Below are 19,606 nucleotides of genomic sequence, written 5' to 3'. Positions count from 1 at the left end.
TTTCAGACTTATACTGCATGTATGCAGCTAGGTGTTATCAAGGTTTTCGTAAAGTTTCCAACCCAGACGATTGGCCTATATTAGTTTTGACAATGTAGAATTCCATCAGATCCTACCAGATCAGCAGGACTTAACACAATTCGAGACTGGATCTGCCAACACTGTGATGAATTCATGATTGTTTTTATCATATATTGTCCTAAATCAAGATGTCAGTTTCATCACTTATATACATAGTCATGCGAGATATCATGCTATTCTTTTATTTTAAGGAATGCTTTATTTTAAATAGGTTTGCATCATGCAGTAAAGCAAATTATATCTTAATCACAGTAAAGCTAAATTGATCTTAGCTCTAGAGAATAGAATAGCTAGAATCAGATCAACTTACCCTGCCATTCACTATAGAATTGACACATAAATTCCGGCAGCTTCTTTCCTTCCACTGCTATATGGAACAACTTGCAACCAGAGACTGTTGAAGCTTCATCTATCACCGTTTTTAACAACCTTCTTATAAATGAACTGTAAAATTGTAATTAGTTAGCTGTAGCTATATATTTTGATTTGTATATTGCTTTATACTCGCTGTGCGAGGTCTTGCAACTATAATAATAGCTAATGGCAACAATACCATCATCCCAGGACTGGCAACAATATCATCATCCCAGCACTGGAAACAATACCATCATCCCAGGACTGGGCAGAGTTTGCCTCTCTGCCCACTGTTTAAGTGTTTATTTATATTATCATTGTCTTAGAATCTTTAAAAAATAGTAATAATAAATAAAAAAAATATGATTGCTCTATTAGAGTATCTCGATCTTCACTGAACAAAAAGTCTAACTCCTCCCCTCCCTCTTCCCCGAACAGAAATGAAAGCAGAGTGCCATCAGGCGTAGTCAATAGGTACGGCAGTGCAAAAACCTTCTGCTTGATATTATACGCATACCAGGTTAGCTATACTCAGATGGTACGATTTTCCGTACCATACGCGTATGGTTGTACCGTATACGCGTATATATACGCGTACGGTACAACCATACGCGTATGGTACAAAATACGCATATGGTATAGAACAATTGCACCGGTGTTAGTTCTGTAACACGCTACAATTTTGAATGCCGGACGAGCAAGTGCTAGAGTGACCAGACCCTTCCTCTTTTTGCGAAGGGTGGATGCTGCCAGACTAGGTAATGCCGCAGGGCCGCCTCAGTTACAAAATATTCTCTAAGTCCCTAGGTCGGATAAGCACTGCTTGCATGCAACCCCCGTAATGGGTGTGGCCGGTTCAAGACTGAGAACATGTGGTCACGCCCGTATTCATTCACTAAATAGTCAAAGTAGTCTAATTGCTGACATCTGATGTCTGCTAGAGTTGCCATTGACCTTACTCTTCATGATGTAAATGCCACGGGAAAGGAAATTGGTCGCGGTGCCTACGGAAGAGTGTTTGAGGTGAATTATCAAGGAATGCTGTGTGCCGCCAAGGAGGTACATGCATTATTATTAAAGTATTCACATGATGACGCGCTTCACAAGATCACAACCGACTTTCTTAATGAGTGTCAAATTTGGAGTACCATCCGCCACCCGTGTATTGTTCAGTTTTTGGGTACGCTAAATTGATTGTCCTGAATAGTGCAGTCAGATTATTATTGCTATAGGGGTGTACTATCCGGCACGTGACCAGTACAAACTACCTGTTATGGTAATGGAAAAGATGCAACGCAGCCTGAGAGGTCTGGTGGAGAACTACACCAATATACCATTGAATGTCAAATTAACTATACTGGATGAAGTTTGCCTTGGTCTACGGTACCTTCATAGCAGAAATCCTCCGATTGTACACCGTGACCTCACCCCAAATAATGTATTACTGGGAGATCATCTTGAAGCCAAGATCACTGACCTGGGTGTAGCAAAAGTAATGCTGACTGACAGTAAAATGACAATGACAACAATCCCAGGAACACCTGATTTTATGCCCCCTGAAGCACTTACAAAAAGACCAGTCTATGGTCCTCCATTAGACATATTTTCCTATGGAGGGGTGATTCTTAATGTCATTACCCAGCAATGGCCTGAGCCAACTGACCAGTTACAATTCAGTGCTGAATATGACAGATTTGAAGTGGTATCAGAAGTTGCAAGGCGTCAGAAGTATGTCAACATGTTTACTAGAGAGGCTACAGATTTAGTGCCGCTAGTGACATCATGTCTAGCTGACAACTCAAAGAAGCGTCCATCAGTCATGCAAGTGTCCATAGATATCAAGAGGGTAAAAGATATGTGTAGCCAGCTACCTAATCGTGATGGGATAAGTCCCATTGTATGGTGGGCTGAAGTATCTGGTCAGTCGTCACCACAACAGGTATACGTGACCAGGGATGGATCTACGCTGTAAAAATTTAGTAGTGAATTGCTCTGCCACAATACTCACTACTTTTAAGTAGTGACGTTCACTACTTTTTGTAGTGAACGTCACTACTTTTTGTAGTGAACGTCACTACTTGGTGGTCAATGTAGTGACGTTCACTACAAAATTAGTAGTGAACGTCACTACACAAAAATAGTGAGTATTGTGGCAGACATTAGTAGTGACGTTCACTACATTTAGTAGTGACGTTCACTAGTTGGTTTTTACTGTGTAGCATTTTGCTAAGAGGGGCACACTGGTAGGAGTAACTGCATAGTGTGAGAAACACACTCTGCAAAATGTAAAGCACAAGTTTTCTAGGGGAATTCCTGTCGGGAATTTTGAAAAATCAACATTCTGATGTTGAATTTGGTGGTAGTTTTGACTGAATTTGTAAATATCTTATAGGACGGTAGTACAGTAGGGATCATGGAGGTTTGAGTTGTTCTGGCCAAACTATCACCCAAAAACCAGCTTCACAATAACATCCTGATTCCTTGGCAGTATTGGTTAGGTATAGCATAAGTGATCAATTATTGAACAATGTTTATACTTTCAGAAATGTGACCCGCTGAGCGAAAACCTGACTTGATTATTATGTGTAAAGTTATTAATGTGTAGCATGCGTTTTTACTCAATGTATTTCAATTGCGTTTATCTCAAAAACAGAATTATTCAGTAAACCGTGAAGGAATACTCAAATTGAAATATCTGATACACAAAAGGATTCGCCTCTTCATGGAGAGTAAGAATGCCTTAGCTTCGTTTCTGTACCATGAAGCAAACATGAGTTAAGTGTGTTTCTTTACGTTGCGGTAAAACGTAACTTTATTGTCGCTGTTTCTAAGCTTGAACTACCTTCTTGCTTAATAACAAGGGTGTAGTTCATAGCCAATAGAATGACGCAAGTCCCAACTCTGTAACCCGTTGCACTCAAGACTTATGATTGATTAATAAAACAAGTGCCTGTATTTTTTCTCATAATAGGTACTGTACAAACCAGTTGTTTTGCTTTTCTTGTTGGCTATTGCTATAACTCTGAAAGTTCTTACCAAATAAGGTAGAAACTTTAACAGCCCATTGGTTTTTCCTTCTAGACAGCAAAAAGTCAGAAATGAAATTTGAGAAAAATGCAAACAAGTTGGGTTTTCACTCAGCGGCAGCTGGTCACAAATGCCTCCAGGAAAGTAGTAATAACCTCAAATTTTCACCAGGAGGTAGCACCTTCATTGTAGAATATTTCAAGTAAGTTTGAGCAATGGTTTCTGATTAGTGTCTGTGTTATGAACAAATTTCTGCTTTCCATAGTAAGACGAATTATCAAACACTTATACTATTATTGAATGCCAATTAATTTTGTGATCAATTATCAAATGTTTTGTACCATTGTACTCTGGTGAAAACTGAGCAATCTCATCATTATATCAACGTGTTAACTGAAGTACCATGATACTGTAACTGAAGTATAGTTTTGTTACAAGCATGCACTTGAAAGTTACGGCAACAAATCATTTAGTCTTAAACACATACAGTAAATATCAGCACATCACCAACAATATGTCAATCGTGATTAAGTATCAAGTGATGCTCCACACACAAACTCTATAGGATGGAAAGCTTGAGCTCATTACGAATAGGTTACAGTGTTGGAGCTCTCCAAAGCCATATAATGGCTTTGGGCTTCCAGAATTCTGTTGATACACAGATACAAGGATGATTATGGAAGACAGAAGTTACAATAACATTATATTGCAAATTTTATTTGATATATTACTCTTAATAGAGTGCATATTTTTTTGAGATTTCTAATAGAACAGAATTCTAGGTTTCCATTGGTATATAAATCTATATAATAGTTAGACTTTGATACAGAGGATTTCATGTAATTTAGTATGGTTGCATTGACTATGCTGGCATAATTTTAGTCATAAAAGGGGATGAAAAGCATAATAACAGCATATATAATAGCAGCACAGTGGGGAAATTTCCATGATAACATAACCTGTTTTGAACAATGAAGTAATTCCTGACAATGAGTAGAAACAATGTAGTAGAGTCGTAAGAACAATTTTTATGCTTGACGAAATTACAAAATTGATGCTTTTCATTGGTTTATAGGGTCACACGTGCAGCCAAGTGCCAAAGCATGGTGAAGTAGACTAGCTTAGCATCAGTCATTTGAATTTTGTATTGTTTAACATGTATGACATCTGATTTCAAATAAATCATATAATGATTGTTGGAAGACAGTACAATTTTGATGGAAGCTCTGATGATGAATAAAGTTGCTGTACAGTAAGATAGCTAGTGAATGTCTTTAGCACAGGTGATAGTTACGTAACTGTAGGCGAGAATTTATATACTCACCTGTTCCCAGGTAGGCATATACTCATCTGCGATTTGTGGGCTATATGCCTAAATATGCACCTGGCAGCACTTTTGAAGTTTCATGTGATCATGGTATACGTATGTGTGACTGGATTTTGGAAACACAGTCCACATCGCACATTAGAAGTTTCGAGATAAAATGGTTTTAAAGAATTTAAGTCAGTATGATTGCCAAAGATATCAAGCATGCATATGAAATTTACACAAGAGATGCATCAATCTATTACGTTTCAGATCACTTTCAGTACTTGTAGCTGCTTGTAGAGTTTCCCACCAAAAATCTCAGCAGTTGGACAAGCAAAGTAGTACCACGAGTGCTCACAAGGGGGTGGCGGGTTGGGGTGGTGAGGTGGGTAACAGATAGACTTCAAAATGGAGGCAGACCATGATTGAAGTCCAGGTACATAGGGCTGTGCTGACTTCTTAGTAGCTGATGTACAGCAAAATCAACAGAAAAAATGTTTGGCCAACAATATCAGGCCATCCACCTGATTCTTGCCATGCCAGGCCCTTCACAAAGCCAGAAACTGCTATTCGAGCTTGCCACGCCACCCAGAAAAGACATCTGTTAAAGTCAGCCTCAAGTAATGCTGAGGGTCAAAACTAATATGATAGTTTAACTATCCACTGGTGGTGTTAATTAGATTTTGTCTGATGTGTGATTTGGATCAGTTTTGTAAAATCTGGTCATATATATAATATAGTAGAAGTTACTTTTGAAATAGTGTAAACTGTATATTTTAAAAGTAGTGCATTTAAGTGTGCTACTAACAAGCGGATCATTTATACATGGTGCTGTACAGGTTACTTCACTAACCACCCAACTGGAGGAGAAGAACAATGTTCTCATAAAAGAAAATGATGACCTCAAGGTGGAGGTTAGTGATCTAAAACTTGAGATTGATGACCTTGAGGTTGAGATTAAGGAGCTTAAGTCAGAGAATAATAACCTAAAGGCAGATGTTGACAGCCTTAATATGGAAAATACACACCTAAGAACGGAAAACAAGCAATTGAAGGTCTGCAATAATATTGTTGTAGTGATGTGATACACAATTGCATTACAGATACTTGCACTATGCAGTATCCATATATACCATGCATGGCTAAATGGGAAATTGCTAGGCATGTGTACATTATGCCAGAATAATTGGTGGTAAAAAGAATCTGGAATGATTCCGGAATAGTAGGATGATCTACAGAAATACCTAATTTGAATTCACTTATTTTTCTTGTAGCATTGCAGAAAATTTCATAAAAGTACATCCTCAAGCATTGCTAGCACGAACTCATGAAAAATTGAGATCTCTAATAGAGCAGTCACTCACCCTAATAAAACAGTCATCCAGGTTTTATGTGACTGCTCTATTAGTCTTTATGCATTACTTTTATGCATGCAAGTGATTATACTTTCAGCTGCAGAAGAAATCCATGTGACTTTTACTATTCCAAGAAGTAGTCCAGGAAAAATTTAGGAATAATTTTTGGAACACTAGGTAAATAAAAAAAAGAATTTCCAGAAAGAATAATAGGTAATTTAAAAAGCATAATGTACTCTTGCCTATATATAAATGCCTTATTGTATGCTATGTTACTTTAGAGTGACAGCCACTGATATTACATAGGATGTACGTGACCCAATGCATAAAAATGATATATTATATACTGTAGTGCAGGCTAATTTTACAGTGTAAAGCGTTGATTCTAATTCTATTAGTATTTTTAAAAGCTTCTAAATTTAAAAGTGATTTGTTCTTTGTAAAGCAGCAAAGGTCTAATGGTAAGAACCTAGACATCTTCTTATTTTTCCTACTCAGGGAACTCAAAAACGTTTGTTTTGTTGACAGGGATGTAAGTTGTGGGCATTAATTTTGTTTACAGCACATCAAAGAGATATATACAGTATTACATGATTGATCTTTCTTCACTGATTTTGTCTTTCTCTGTGGTGAAGAAAAGTGATACAAGGAAAAGCTTACCCAACCATGGATACCCCTACCCATGGCAAATACAAGTCTCAACTTCATAATATGTCTCTAGATGCATGCACAACCATTCTAGTAAGTACCTGTAATATTTTTGCTGAACAAATTGATCTTTCTGTTGTTGCTACTTTGTAGCGGTGTAAATCCAAAAGTTCTTTGCATATGAGTCTGAAACTTGACCAGAGCATATACTTGGCTATAAGTAGAGTATGAAATTAATAAAAATTTACTATTATTTCTGGTTTCTACAGTATGCTTAAAGCCATGCTAGCTCACATTCACCCCATTGACAGCCAAATTATCAGTGATCACTGGCCAAATTGCCAAATCACATCATATTAATTGTCCAATACACAGAACTACTTAGGAACCATATATCTACGTAAATTAGTCACTATTAACTAAGGAGATTGACTATGTTGTTTTTGTTTACATAACAATAACTGTAACAAAGTTATCAAACAACAAGGTATAAACTTTGGTAAAAACCAGCCCGAACAAACAACAAAATCCCAATGATTCAGAACTATTTACAATGGTGTCCTACACTTCAAAGAACTACTCTATACAGCTTACGCACAGTGCAATCCATTCCACAGCTGGTTCTTCGTGATTTGTCTCATTGTGCTTTTGCTCATGCATATGTGCACACATGTCCACCATGCCACACCTGGACCAAAGCAACTGCATAACTGTTGACTTTTATTACCTGTCTCTATAAACATATAACACTTTCTTTATTATCAAATAATACACTTCAAATCAAATAACAATTTTTATGAAAGCTGTTACATAACAAATGTGCAGTCTACAATTATGTGATCACACATTTTGTTAATAAAAAGTTATAGTTGCCATGTCTACTAGGTAAACTGCTTATAAGAATGAGCTGAAAATCGGTGTATAGGTGGATTAATCATCATAGAATAACCTTTCAGTGGTTTAGAAGAAGTTACAATAAAAACACTGCAAAATCCAACTACATGTAACAATTATTGTTCAATCAAGATACTGTACACCCTATTAGAACATTCAGTAAGTAGCAAGTCATTTTGTAGTGAGTTCAAATCACCCTGTAGAGAGTTCGGCTAGAAACAGTCACCCTGAATAAAGATCAGCTAGAAATAAGTTACCCTGCAGAGAATACAGCTAGAAACAAGTCACTCCACAGAGAGATAAGCTAGAAACAAGTCACCCTGTAGAGAGATCAGCTAGAAATAAGTCACCCTAGGCCTGTAGAGAGTTCTATAGTCACCCTGCAGAGAGTTCAGTTAGAAACAAGTCACCCTGTGTAAAGATCAACTAGAAGTAAGTCACCCTATATAGAGTCCAGGTACTTTGTAGAGAGTTCAGCTACAAACAAGTTATCTGTAAAGAGTACAGCCGGAAACCAGTCACCCTGTGTGAGATCAGCTAGAAAGAAGTCACCCTATAGAAACACGTTACCCTGTAGAGACTACAGCTAGAAACAAGTCACCCTGTAGAGAGATCAGCTAGAGACAAGTCACCCTATAATAGTTTAGCTACAAAACAATATAATCCTGTAGAGAGATCAGCTAGAAACAAATCACCCTATAGGGGGATCATCTAGAAACAAATCACCCAGTAGAGAGCTCAACTACATTTCAAGTCACCATGTAGAGAGTTCAAGTCACTCTGTATAGAGATCAACTAGAAACAAGTCACCCTGTAGAGAGTTCAACTACATTTCAAGTCAACAGCAAGTGCAGCTACAAACAAAGGGAGTTCAGCTACAGTTCAGTTATATTGTACAAGTCACTAGGTCTGAGTCAAATAATGCTCAAACTTTTGCCCAAAATTCTTTCAGAAACTTCCCAAATTTTTCACGCATTATGCTCTTTGAGTGTTCCTATTATGCTTGCATTATGCTCCTAAGTTAACAACATTAATTTTGTTACAATTTTCTTGAAACATTTTAATCAGTGAATGCTCTATTAGAGTATTTCACTATAAAATGACTGTTCTAATAGAGAGTATCGATCTAAGGAGCTATGTACAATGCATTTGAATGCTATGTTGCAGCTTGCAGTTTCCACTAACTGCTCTATCAGGGAGTATCGATCTATTTTCATGGAATTAAGCTCCATATAGTTTGAAATATCTACCTAATATGCTAGCATTATGCTGGCATAGCACTCCAGCCTATTATGCTTTTTATTATGCTGACATATTTGATGCAGGCCTACAAGTCACCTTATTACCTAGATGACAATCATTTTATTCAGCTTAAATATACAAATATGTAATCAGATACAACACAAATGATACTTTCTCAATTGTTTAATGATTCCTATAGTAAAGAAAAAACAAGTTAAAAGGAAGCCTTATGGCCGGTTTTGTGGCTTACAATACAAAAGAAGTGATATCTAAACCAAAACAGCTAAGCTGTAAAAAAGGGTGTGGCCCTCAAAAAGGCCAGGGTGAAAAAAGGTTGCAAAATCAAAAGAGGCGGCTAAGTGATGGTACAGTATGTTATGGCAAAAATTTTATTAACGAAAATTCAGTTGAACTTTGTGTCGAATCCTAGTGAAACTTTGGAGGAGGCAATACAAATTCACCTGAATTATGATTATTAAAATTATCGCCATTAACCTACCACCACAGCCATTTCATGGCCGCTACTTTTGATTTCACAACTTTCTTTACCCTGGCCTTCTTGAAGGCCACACCCAGTTTTACAACTTGGCTGTTTTAGTTTAGATATCACATTACTGAAGTTTTGATCACCAGAATGTTTCAATTGCACTAGTATAAAAGTATCTACTATAGTTCTGAATCATCACATTAGAGTCAATTTTCACTTTTCACTTTAAGATTGTACTAATTTTAGATAAAAATTCACTTAAAAAAGGAAATCTGCTATACTCTGAAATCTGCTTAAATCAATAAAATCTATACACCACCAGATTTACCAACCGTTTCATGGGAAGTAAGAAACTCTTTGTCTCGGTGTTTGTACAGGATAAGACACATGAATTATGGGTACTTATTTTTTACGATGCGATAGACATAAACTTTACCATCGTAATTCATTGTTGGAATGGCCTTCTATTTTGTCTACACAGAGACGTACAGGGAGCAGAGATGGTCTCTAACACAAATGTCTTCTAGCTGTACTCTCACAGGTGAATTGTTGTTAGCTGAGCTCTCTAAGTCGACTTGTTGTGTAGCTGATCTCTCTACAGGGTGACTTGATTTGTAGCTGAACTCTTTACAGGGTGACTTGTTAGTAGCTGAACACTCTCCAGGGTGACTTGCTTGTAGCCGAATTCTCAACATGGTGACTTGGTTGCATGGAGATGTTTGGTCACAACATGGAGATGTTTACGTTATGATTGATTAAACAGGTGCCTGTAATTTATTTGTCATATTGTTGCTGTGCAAAATCAAATTGATTCCTGTTCCAACTGTCTAGTGCTATAATTCCAAGTATATTCATCACAAAACACTGAAACTTTGGCTGTCTACATTTCTGTTACTATAGATAAGGCCGTGCTAAGTTAATTACAAGTTTCTGGTCCTACCAGTTCCCCAAAATTGACCAGGTGACCAGGCTTTTTTTGCAATTTTTGTGTTGTGGTACACTACATCTGACATATGAGTACATGGAATTATAGGCAAAATGTATAAAGTTAGTGCATCTTTATAAGAAAGGTGTGCTTACAAGACCTGAAAACCTTTCAACAGATTTAATACTATAAATTATTGTATGGTGATTGTGCAATTCATTCAGCAAAAAAATGACCAGGAAGGGAACCAGAAACTTAAATAAGTAATTTTTGTGGCCTAACAGAGAAGCAATGAAATGGAATTCGAGGAATGTGCAAAATAACCCATTTTGCTCAGCAGGTCACATAAACAAGTCACACATAATAGTGAATTCAAATACTACAGTACATAGTATTATACGCAGCTCTTTTTGTATAGGTATAGCTAGATAGACTAGTATTAAATGGAAACAGAGTCTGTTACTATATACCATAAGTAGCTGATACGTAAATACCCTTGCTAACACATAACTATTCTATAATGTTAGCTATGTAGTAACATCATCAATCAGATCTTCTTGTGATTAACTCCTTATAGCACGCTGCATTGATGGATGATCATAATGGCAGTTTAAAACCTCCTGTTCCCCCTCGATCTCGAGCTGTTCCCCGTCAATCTAAGCAACATGTGGTCCCTGCACCTCAGAATAAAGACACAAACAAGTCATCAAGGGTGAGTATGTCAGTATTACTATATACAGTATTTCTGTTTGTATGTACTACATGGTATCTTTAGGATACAAGTTCGTAACAGTTACCTGTGCAATTCCTTAGAAAATTATTGTTTGGAGTATTGTATGGAGCAGAATAGGTATACCCTCAGCTGCTTTTTTGAGAGTACTTGCAGGTAGTGATTGACTGGTTATTAATAAGTACATTATATGTAATCATATCAGCCAAAGTCTAAAAAGATGCTAAATACGTGATTTAGTATATCTATTGGTCAATCGAACCCTGATAATATTGTTATGTACTGTTGGGGTACAACCTTGCTGGAATTTTGGTTAGCATGATTATAAACACCAGATTGTTTATTCCATGCACAGTCTATGCCATACAGTCAAAATATGGTATGATGGCTGCATTCATCGTTAATAGCTTATAATTGAACAGAACTGTTTCTTGTCAATAGATACATTAAGCTGTTGGTTAAGTTAATTGTTTACATATTTGATTGAGACAGCTGGAATATTAACAGTTGAATGACTGTTTTAGTCTTATAGCCTTTTCAAAGTCTGACTCAGATTTTTACAATAAAAAATTATGATATAGTTTTCCTTTTTGTGGTCTTTAAAATAATATTTTTATCAGTTGTAGCTATAATTTTAAGCTGGTAAATGTAAAAATCAGAAAGACTGCAGAACTGGTTTTTGCAGAGCTAGTCACATAATAATAAGCATTTAAAAGAATCAAAGAGTGGTGGTCCCTGTGGCATGAGACTATTATACATACACAATCTGTAATAGGCCATGCATGCTATGTAATAGGTTCACTTTCATAATTAGACAATGACTGTATAATTGCACATGTGCTTTATGATAATCACGTGATAATGCCACATGGTGTCAGAAGTGCTGATCATACCTCATGGCTACTTGTAATCTACCATTACAACCTCCAAGTACCTTCAACGTTGCCACTACTCCCAGCAAATGGCCGAAGTGGAAACGAAGATCCAAGCAGTTCCGCACAGCATCCGGGTTATTAAAGTTATCGGAGGAAGAAGACGCCGGACAAATAAGTGCCCTGTTGTACAGCCTGGGGGACGACACAGTAGACGTTTTAACTTCGACAAACATTTCCAAAGAAGATTCCAAGAAATACAACAAGGCTCTCAAAAAGTTCGACAGATTTTTTGAAGTGAGAAAAAATGTTATTTTTGAGAGATCACAGGAAGTCCTGAGCAAAGGAGATACCAAGACGTTTTATCTGGGCACTATTGGAGATGATTCAGTACTTTTACCCAAGTCTTGGAAAGTACAATTACTTGTTGACAACAAAGAAGTTTCCTTCAAGTTGGACACAAGTGCTGAGGTTACAGCAATAACTGAACAGTCGTACCAATCCATTGGCAGCCCTTGTTTACAAAAACCTCAGAAACAGCTAAGAGGGCCCAACAAGCACCCCTTAGATGTCATTGGTACTTTTACCACAACAGTGTCATACAAGAACAAATCCTGTTCAACAGACATCTACGTTGTTCGCAATCTAGTGCACAATCTGTTAGGCTTGCTGATGATTGCAGATTTACACCTGATAGTTCTAGTGGATGCTATTCAAAGTGATAGAGCTACTCTACAACAGAAGTTCCCTTCACATTTCACTGGTCTGGGAACACTTCAGAACAAATATGACATACGATTGAAGCCAGATGCCAAACCATTTACCCTGTCTACCGCCAGACATGTGCCAATTCCACTACATGCCAAGGTGCAAGCAGAGCTAGAGTATATGCAAAGCCTGAATGTAATTTCCAAAGTAGACCAACCAACACCACGGTGTGCGGGCATGGTAGTTGTCCCAAAGAAGGCTAGTAAGGTCCGCATTTGTGTAGATCTTAAATCATTGAATGAAAGCGTGCTGCAGGAGACCCATCATTTACCTCATGTTGATGAAATCCTTGCACAACTGAATGGGGCTACCATCTTCAGCAAATTAGATGCCAACAGTGGCTTTTGGCAAATTCCATTCACAGAACAGTCCAAGCTTCTCACAACATTGATAACCCCATTTGGCTGCTACTGTTTTAACAAACTCCCATTTGGGATTACTAGTGCGCCAGAGTTTTTCCAGAAACAGATGATTGCCATACTAGCAGGCCTTGAGGGAGTCCTTTGTTTGATGGATGACATTTTAGTCTTTGACAAAGATCGTACAGAGCACGACAAACGATTGTACATGGCCATGAATCAGATCCAACAGGGAGAAATGTGAGTTTTGGAAAAAGACAAACTTACCTTTCTTGGTCACATAATAAGCAAGCAAGGCATCTCCCCTGATCCTGATAAACTCAAAAAAGCAATTGCAGAGATACCATCTCCCACTACTGTGACTGAGCTAAGACGATTTATGGGAATGGCTAACCAGTTGGGAAAGTTCACTCCTAGATTGGCCACCATATCTAAGCCATTGCGAGAATTGCTCAGTAGTAAACAAGTGTGGTAATGGGGTCCACCCCAAGAAGAAGCGTTTACTAATATAAAAGAGGAACTTATGCAACCCACAGTTCTCATGACATACGACCCTAGTGCTCCTACAAAGATCTCAGCTGATGCATCTTCCTATGGGCTGGGAGCAGTCCTTTTGCAACAGAGGAATGGTAAGTGGCACCCAGTTGAGGATGCCTCACGAGCTATGACAGAGGCAGAGCAGCACTATGCTCAAATAGAAAGGGAGGCTTTAGTAACAATTTGGGCATGGGAAAATTTCTCCCTGTACATTCTAGGAAAGGGAATTTCAATTGAGACAGATCAAAAGCTATTAATTCCGTTACTAGGCTACAAATGCTTAAATAACCTGCCTCCCAGAGTATTACGCTTCAGATTAAGGCTCATGCAATTTGATTATTCTATTGAACACACAGCTGGCAAGTTACTATATACTGCTAATGCCCTTTCTAGAAGCCCTCTACCAAATCAACCAGACAAATATACAGTCGAACAGCATGAAAATGTAGAACACTTCATAACAGCAATTACTTCACAGCTACCTGCTAGCAGTGAACGGCTCTCTACATTCACCAAAGCTCAGTCAGAAGACAGAACGTGTTGCAAAGTCATTGGCCACTGCAAATATGGTTGGCCAAGTAAATACAAGGTGCCCACAGACTTGATGGCTTACTGGAAATGTCGTGGTCAGTTTAGTCTTCACAATGAATAAGCTCATACTGTTTGGCAACACATTAGTGATACCAAGCCACTTACGTAAAGAGATTCTCACCAAAATCCACCAAGGTCATCAAGGGATCCAACGATGTCGACTTAGACTGGTAACTTCTGTCTGGTGGCCAGGAGCATCGAAAGACATTGAAATGTTGATACAAAATTGTCCCCAGTGTTGCAAAATGGCTACACCACACAAAGAACCATTGATGAGCTCATCCTTACCTACTCATCCTTGGGAAACAGTTGTGGCTGACCTATTTGAACTGAAAGGCACTTCTTATGTACTGGTTGTTGATTATTTTCCAGGTTCCCAGAGGTAGTCAAACTAACCAGCACAACTTCTGTAACTATCATCCGAGCATTAAAGGCCATTTTTTCTCCCCATGGCATACCATCTGTTCTTCGCAGTGACAATGGTCCTCAAATGAAGCAGTTTGCCGAGTCCTACTCCTTTATGCAAATCATCAGCACTCCAAAATATCCTCAAAGTAATGGGTTGTTGGAGAGAATGATGCAGACAGTAAAAGGGCTTTTGAACAATTCCACAGACCTTTACGTGGCTCTACTTGGTTACAGGGCAACACCCCTACTATGATGCAAACTTCGCCTACAGAACTCCTTAGAAGTACTTTTTCAATTGAAAGGCTTGAAATGCCTTAAAATTGATGCTAAATCTTTCCTTGCTTTTTTGAAGCAAGTAAAACTAGCAATAACTTGCAACTTTTCTCCAAGGTTTTTCAAATTTCACAGGACGCCCCTTAGAATACCCATAGACTATAGAGACACAGCCCTCTATAATCTATGGAATGGCCTATGATCAATTTAGGCAGTTATACAGTAAAAATTCTTATGTACAGTAGCTACTCAGCTACAAGAACGTAGTACACCATATTAGTTTGTCTGGAAGAGTATATAGTCTGTGATGAATTGAGTACATCATCATGTAAATAATTATACTGGTGGACAATCACGAGATTGATCATTATTCGAAAATAGCGTGATGTGGAGTAAGACAGTACGTTTGCTCAGTATCTCAACCGGACAAGTCAGTAGTACCATACAGAGGGAACTTTGGCAAATATGTAGCAAATCTCCAAAGTTTTCCCCCCAACGAAGTTTCCCTCTATATGCCTAGGTAGTTGAAGAGGAGTGATTTTCATCCAAAATCTCATCCAGATGGCCACCAGGTGATGTAATGGGTGCACAGCTTCCTGCCACAGAATGAGGCACCTAAATTGCCAATGCCAACCTAGTCTCATACTAGACCGCATTTTTTTTCTTTTGTGTGGGAGAGGAGAAAAGCTCCAGGAATGATGGAAAAGTTAGTCACATTTTATACTTAGTTAGCTGACCTTTAACACTCCTGGAGCTGTCGTCAACACCAATTTTACACTCCCACATTTTGGGAGTTGGTTACACAACCACTATTGGAGATCCACCAAAGCCTTTTTTCTCCTTCCCCACACAAAAGAAGAAGAAAAGACAGTCTAGGCACAATACCAGCCCTTTGCTCAGCAAAGAGTGACAATTAATCCCAAGACTGAAAAATGCTGATCATTATTTCATGAAGACTGAACTGTTATTTAAGGGTGCTGGTTTAGAATCAAAGAAGGCACCTTCCATACATGTGATAATTCCCCATAATGCAACTGTCACCACACATGTTACATAGATTCCACAATCACTACTTACTGTACAAAATGATGCAAACGCTGTACTGTGCTATAAATACTGTACATGTAGTTTTGTGTTTTAGGAATGGATAACTACTCGTGCCATATGCATTTTCAACAACTGTAAAATGTATGTGTAGATATGATCATCCATAGATAGCACATGATTGTATGGAAGTAATATAGTTCAAGTTGGTTAGCTAGTTGATTCAGCTCCAGATTATTGGTCTGGCTTGGGCCTGACCACCCAGACCATCTCCTCTGGCCCTGTGCAAGTGTGCATTAAATTTTTGTATACAGAACACCATCATACCTAATGCAACGCATTAAATTATTGCACAGCAAAAGTCATGTTCTAATACTGTTATACTAACCCCATCATTATGTCTGATTTACAGTAGTATTGAAACTACTACTACTATATAGCTTCCTAAATTAAGGCAAAATAGACGACAAATCTACAATTATCCATACTAGTTGAATCAGAATTGGGATAGTACTGAGACCTGTGGTATGTTGTTGTATCAGTCTGGATACAGTAGTATTTGGACTACGTACGTAGTAGTTACAATATGGACATAAATACCAGAAAGTATTTACACATGATTTTTGCTGCTTTGATAATAAAGCAATAGTTTATTATATGGAAACACTAAGTCACTAGCACTGTAATTCTCAGTTTTCTAATTACTAGTATTTAAAAAAATTGTTAATTGCAATAAAAAGTAGTGAAACAAGTGATGAATGATGGTATTACAGCATAGCTCAGTGGGGAAGTCCCTACTTTATCATTGAGAAAAATTATAGCTAATGTGCAAAAGGAGGGACTTTCCTATCAAGCTATGCTGTAATACCATCATTCATCTCTTGTTTCACTACTTTTTATTGCATACATCCCTACTTCATTTTTAAATTAACAATTTTTTGAAATACTAGTTTGTTTAGATTTTTGTTGTAGCACAGCTAGTTACAGTGTAACTTGTGACTGTTCTCTTAGAATATCATACGTGACTGTTGTATTAGAGAGACTGTTCTGTTAGACTCACAGACTAAATTAGAGTATCTCGAGTCAATCAAGGTGTGTGCAGTTAGCCATAGATCAATAAGGGGTAAGGTGATCTTGTTTACTGTTAAGTAAATAGCTAGATTGTTAAAAGGTGTAGTCTCTGCACTCTATCGCTATTAGTCCACCTAGATCTGTATTTCTTTATTTGATGGGTGTGGTCACGAACTCATCGCGAACGGGACCCCAATTGCGAAGAGCTATTATACCTCTTATAGTAGCGCCGAGACTGAAGCGCTTCTGAAATCCAGCTCTGAAATAATTCTGTGTCATCTTAATATGCTGTTGAAATACAGAAAATTAACACCTCGATATGGTTTCGTTGGATGAAGAAGACAATTAGCAGTCTGACTGAAGGTAAAAGAAACAACAGGGAGCAGAGGGCCTACACTCATCGGAACCCCAAAAGGCACATCCCACTGGTGCATTTGTTATTATGGCATAAAATTGTGGCCGTGTGCTGCTTTGTTTGATCTCTATGCTTGTGACTGTGGTAAGTGAGGCAGATAAAATTCTATATCTGGACACCGGTAAGTGTTTTCTTGTTTTTAATGCTGCATTTAATGTTAGATGGACTAATATTATTCCATAAAGGTGATTTTCGTGGCATAAGATGTCTCTATGATGATTTTTGAAGGCGGAATTTTAGGTGACCCGTGTCATTTTTGGGGGATCCCTACTTAAACAGTACTACCATACTGTATGATATGATACTCGTGCCTGTGTGTTGCTAGCTATTCAATTTTGTATTCTAATTTGTTAACTGTTATTTAGGAACAGTGGGAATATTCCCACACAACAGATTTACCTGTGAACATCAAGTGGCATGAGGGAGCATCGGCACCAGTGGTTCGTGCATTTCACACTGCTCTGTTATGTGATAAGAAAGTCTATGTTGGAGGAGGTTTTGAGGATGGAAAGAGAGAATCCACTAGGATAGATGTATACACACCTGCTAACAACTCATGGAGCCCTTCCCCCATCAATACTCCTTATTGCTTGTTTGCTATGGCCACCTTAAACAATCAGTTGGTCATTGCCGGAGGAAAGGATAGAAGTAATAAGTTGACTAACAAGCTACTCTTGCTAGATAATGATCAGTTTAAAAAATACACCAGGATGGGTACACCAAGATATAATGCCACAAGTGCTGGTCACCAGGGAACACTGATAGTAGCTGGAGGTAAAGATGAGCAGTACAGGAGGTTATTAAGTACTGAAGTGTTCAACAGTACTACTAGACAGTGGTGCACTACTGATGTCCTACCGCTACCATACTACAGGCTACAGTCAGTGATATTAGATAATGTCATACATCTGTTAGGAGGTTCTGATCAAGATGGCAATGCTTCTTCAACTGTATTTTCTGCTCCATTGGACACTCTGCCCATAAAGTGGAGTTCTGACCAAGATACTCCATGGTGCAATTGTGCTGCTGTTAGCATGCAAAGTAAACATCTGCTAGCAATAGGTGGAACAAAGAAGGCAGGAAAACACTATTTGTGCACTAGAGATATTCACGTGCTTAACAAGGTCAGTCACTGCTGGGAAGTCATAGGACAGATCCCATCAGAAAGAAGTGGACCGGCTGCAGTCAGTATAGTTGATAGCAACATAGTTATAGTAGGAGGATATGATGGACAGTATACTAATACTGTATGGATTGGCTCATGTGAGCTACAATAACTGTACATTGTACATGCTATTATTGTAGCTTCCACCTATTAGCAACTTGTATCAACTGTCGTCCTTATACGGTATTTATTAATTCACTTAAACACTCTGTAAACAGTTAACTATGTAAAACAACTATTAAACTGAAATTTACAGAACAATGTTTAGAACACTTACAAATTAAAGACACACAAATGTGACCGGATTTGCGAAAAGGGATCTTCCACACACATCCAATTTACCAACTTTGACAATGCATAACTTCAGATTAGAAAAAGCTATATTGACTTGAAATTTGGTCAGAAGTGAGCACCAACATAGTTGAATAGTTGGTTAAAGTTACACAGTAATATGTTACTTGAACACTAGGTTATGGTCTCCCAAGTTTATAGAATTGGATGTGTGTGTGTGTGTGTGTGTGTGTGTGTGTGTGTGTGTGTGTGTGTGTGTGTGTGTGTGTGTGTGTGTGTGTGTGTGTGTGTGTGTGTGTGTGTGTGTGTGTGTGTGTGTGTGTGTGTGTGTGTGTGTGTGTGTGTGTGTGTGTGTGTGTGTGTGTGTGTGTGTGTGTGTGTGTGGAAGACCCCTTTTCGCAAATCCGGTCACAAATGGTGTAGGGTATTACATCACAAAGTGATCACAGAAAAAATAATGCAAAACTTCTTCTGATAGTCATGCAGACAGTCTATTGTTTGGTACGTTGTTATATACATGTCAGTCTTTGAGAACTCAAGGAAAGCAATGAGTCTAGATCTAAACGTGAAACTGTTGATACCTATTTGTCCATGGTCTCATTTGTATGGGTGTATTTACATTTAGAAACCTGGAATTAGGACACCACTCAAACTTCAGTGCAGTTCTGAGGTGTCACCGAATCGTGCTGCACACTTTTTGAGTCAGTGCAACATGTGATATATATGCACTGGGTTTCCTTTGATCTGAGGTGTGAAAGTG

At 38.1% G+C, this 19,606-nt stretch overlaps 1 protein-coding gene across 2 annotated transcripts; it reads left to right on the top strand.

Moving 5' to 3' along the window:
* Positions 1-1,322: 1,322 nt before the first annotated feature.
* LOC136266284 (serine/threonine-protein kinase WNK-like) lies at positions 1,323-18,734 on the top strand. Of its 2 annotated transcripts, XM_066061296.1 has the most exons (6): positions 1,323-1,458; positions 1,516-1,615; positions 1,668-2,374; positions 5,611-5,826; positions 10,900-11,034; positions 17,756-18,734. In XM_066061296.1, exons 1-6 carry the CDS (start codon positions 1,366-1,368, stop codon positions 18,665-18,667), a joined length of 2,163 nt encoding a protein of 720 aa, XP_065917368.1. In that variant the 5' UTR covers positions 1,323-1,365; the 3' UTR covers positions 18,668-18,734. The 2 variants fall into 2 exon arrangements, with proteins under 2 accessions (XP_065917368.1, XP_065917367.1); XM_066061295.1 differs by having other exon boundaries at positions 1,323-1,615.
* Positions 18,735-19,606: the final 872 nt, after the last annotated feature.

This window comes from Dysidea avara, chromosome 9 (assembly GCF_963678975.1).
Source record: "Dysidea avara chromosome 9, odDysAvar1.4, whole genome shotgun sequence".
NCBI classification, from domain to species: Eukaryota; Metazoa; Porifera; class Demospongiae; order Dictyoceratida; family Dysideidae; genus Dysidea; species Dysidea avara.
The sequence above is the reverse complement of the archived record's forward strand: the minus strand, read 5'-3'. Positions and strand labels throughout refer to the sequence as shown.

Bases quoted from the DNA above. Each gene is read 5' to 3' on its own strand.
- LOC136266284 (XM_066061295.1), top strand. From the start codon at position 1,366: ATGTCTGCTAGAGTTGCCATTGACCTTACTCTTCATGATGTAAATGCC. The intron at 2,375-5,610 runs GTATACGTGACC...GGTGCTGTACAG, and splicing joins GTCAGTCGTCACCACAACAG to GTTACTTCACTAACCACCCA. The intron at 5,827-10,899 runs GTCTGCAATAAT...AACTCCTTATAG, and splicing joins CGGAAAACAAGCAATTGAAG to CACGCTGCATTGATGGATGA.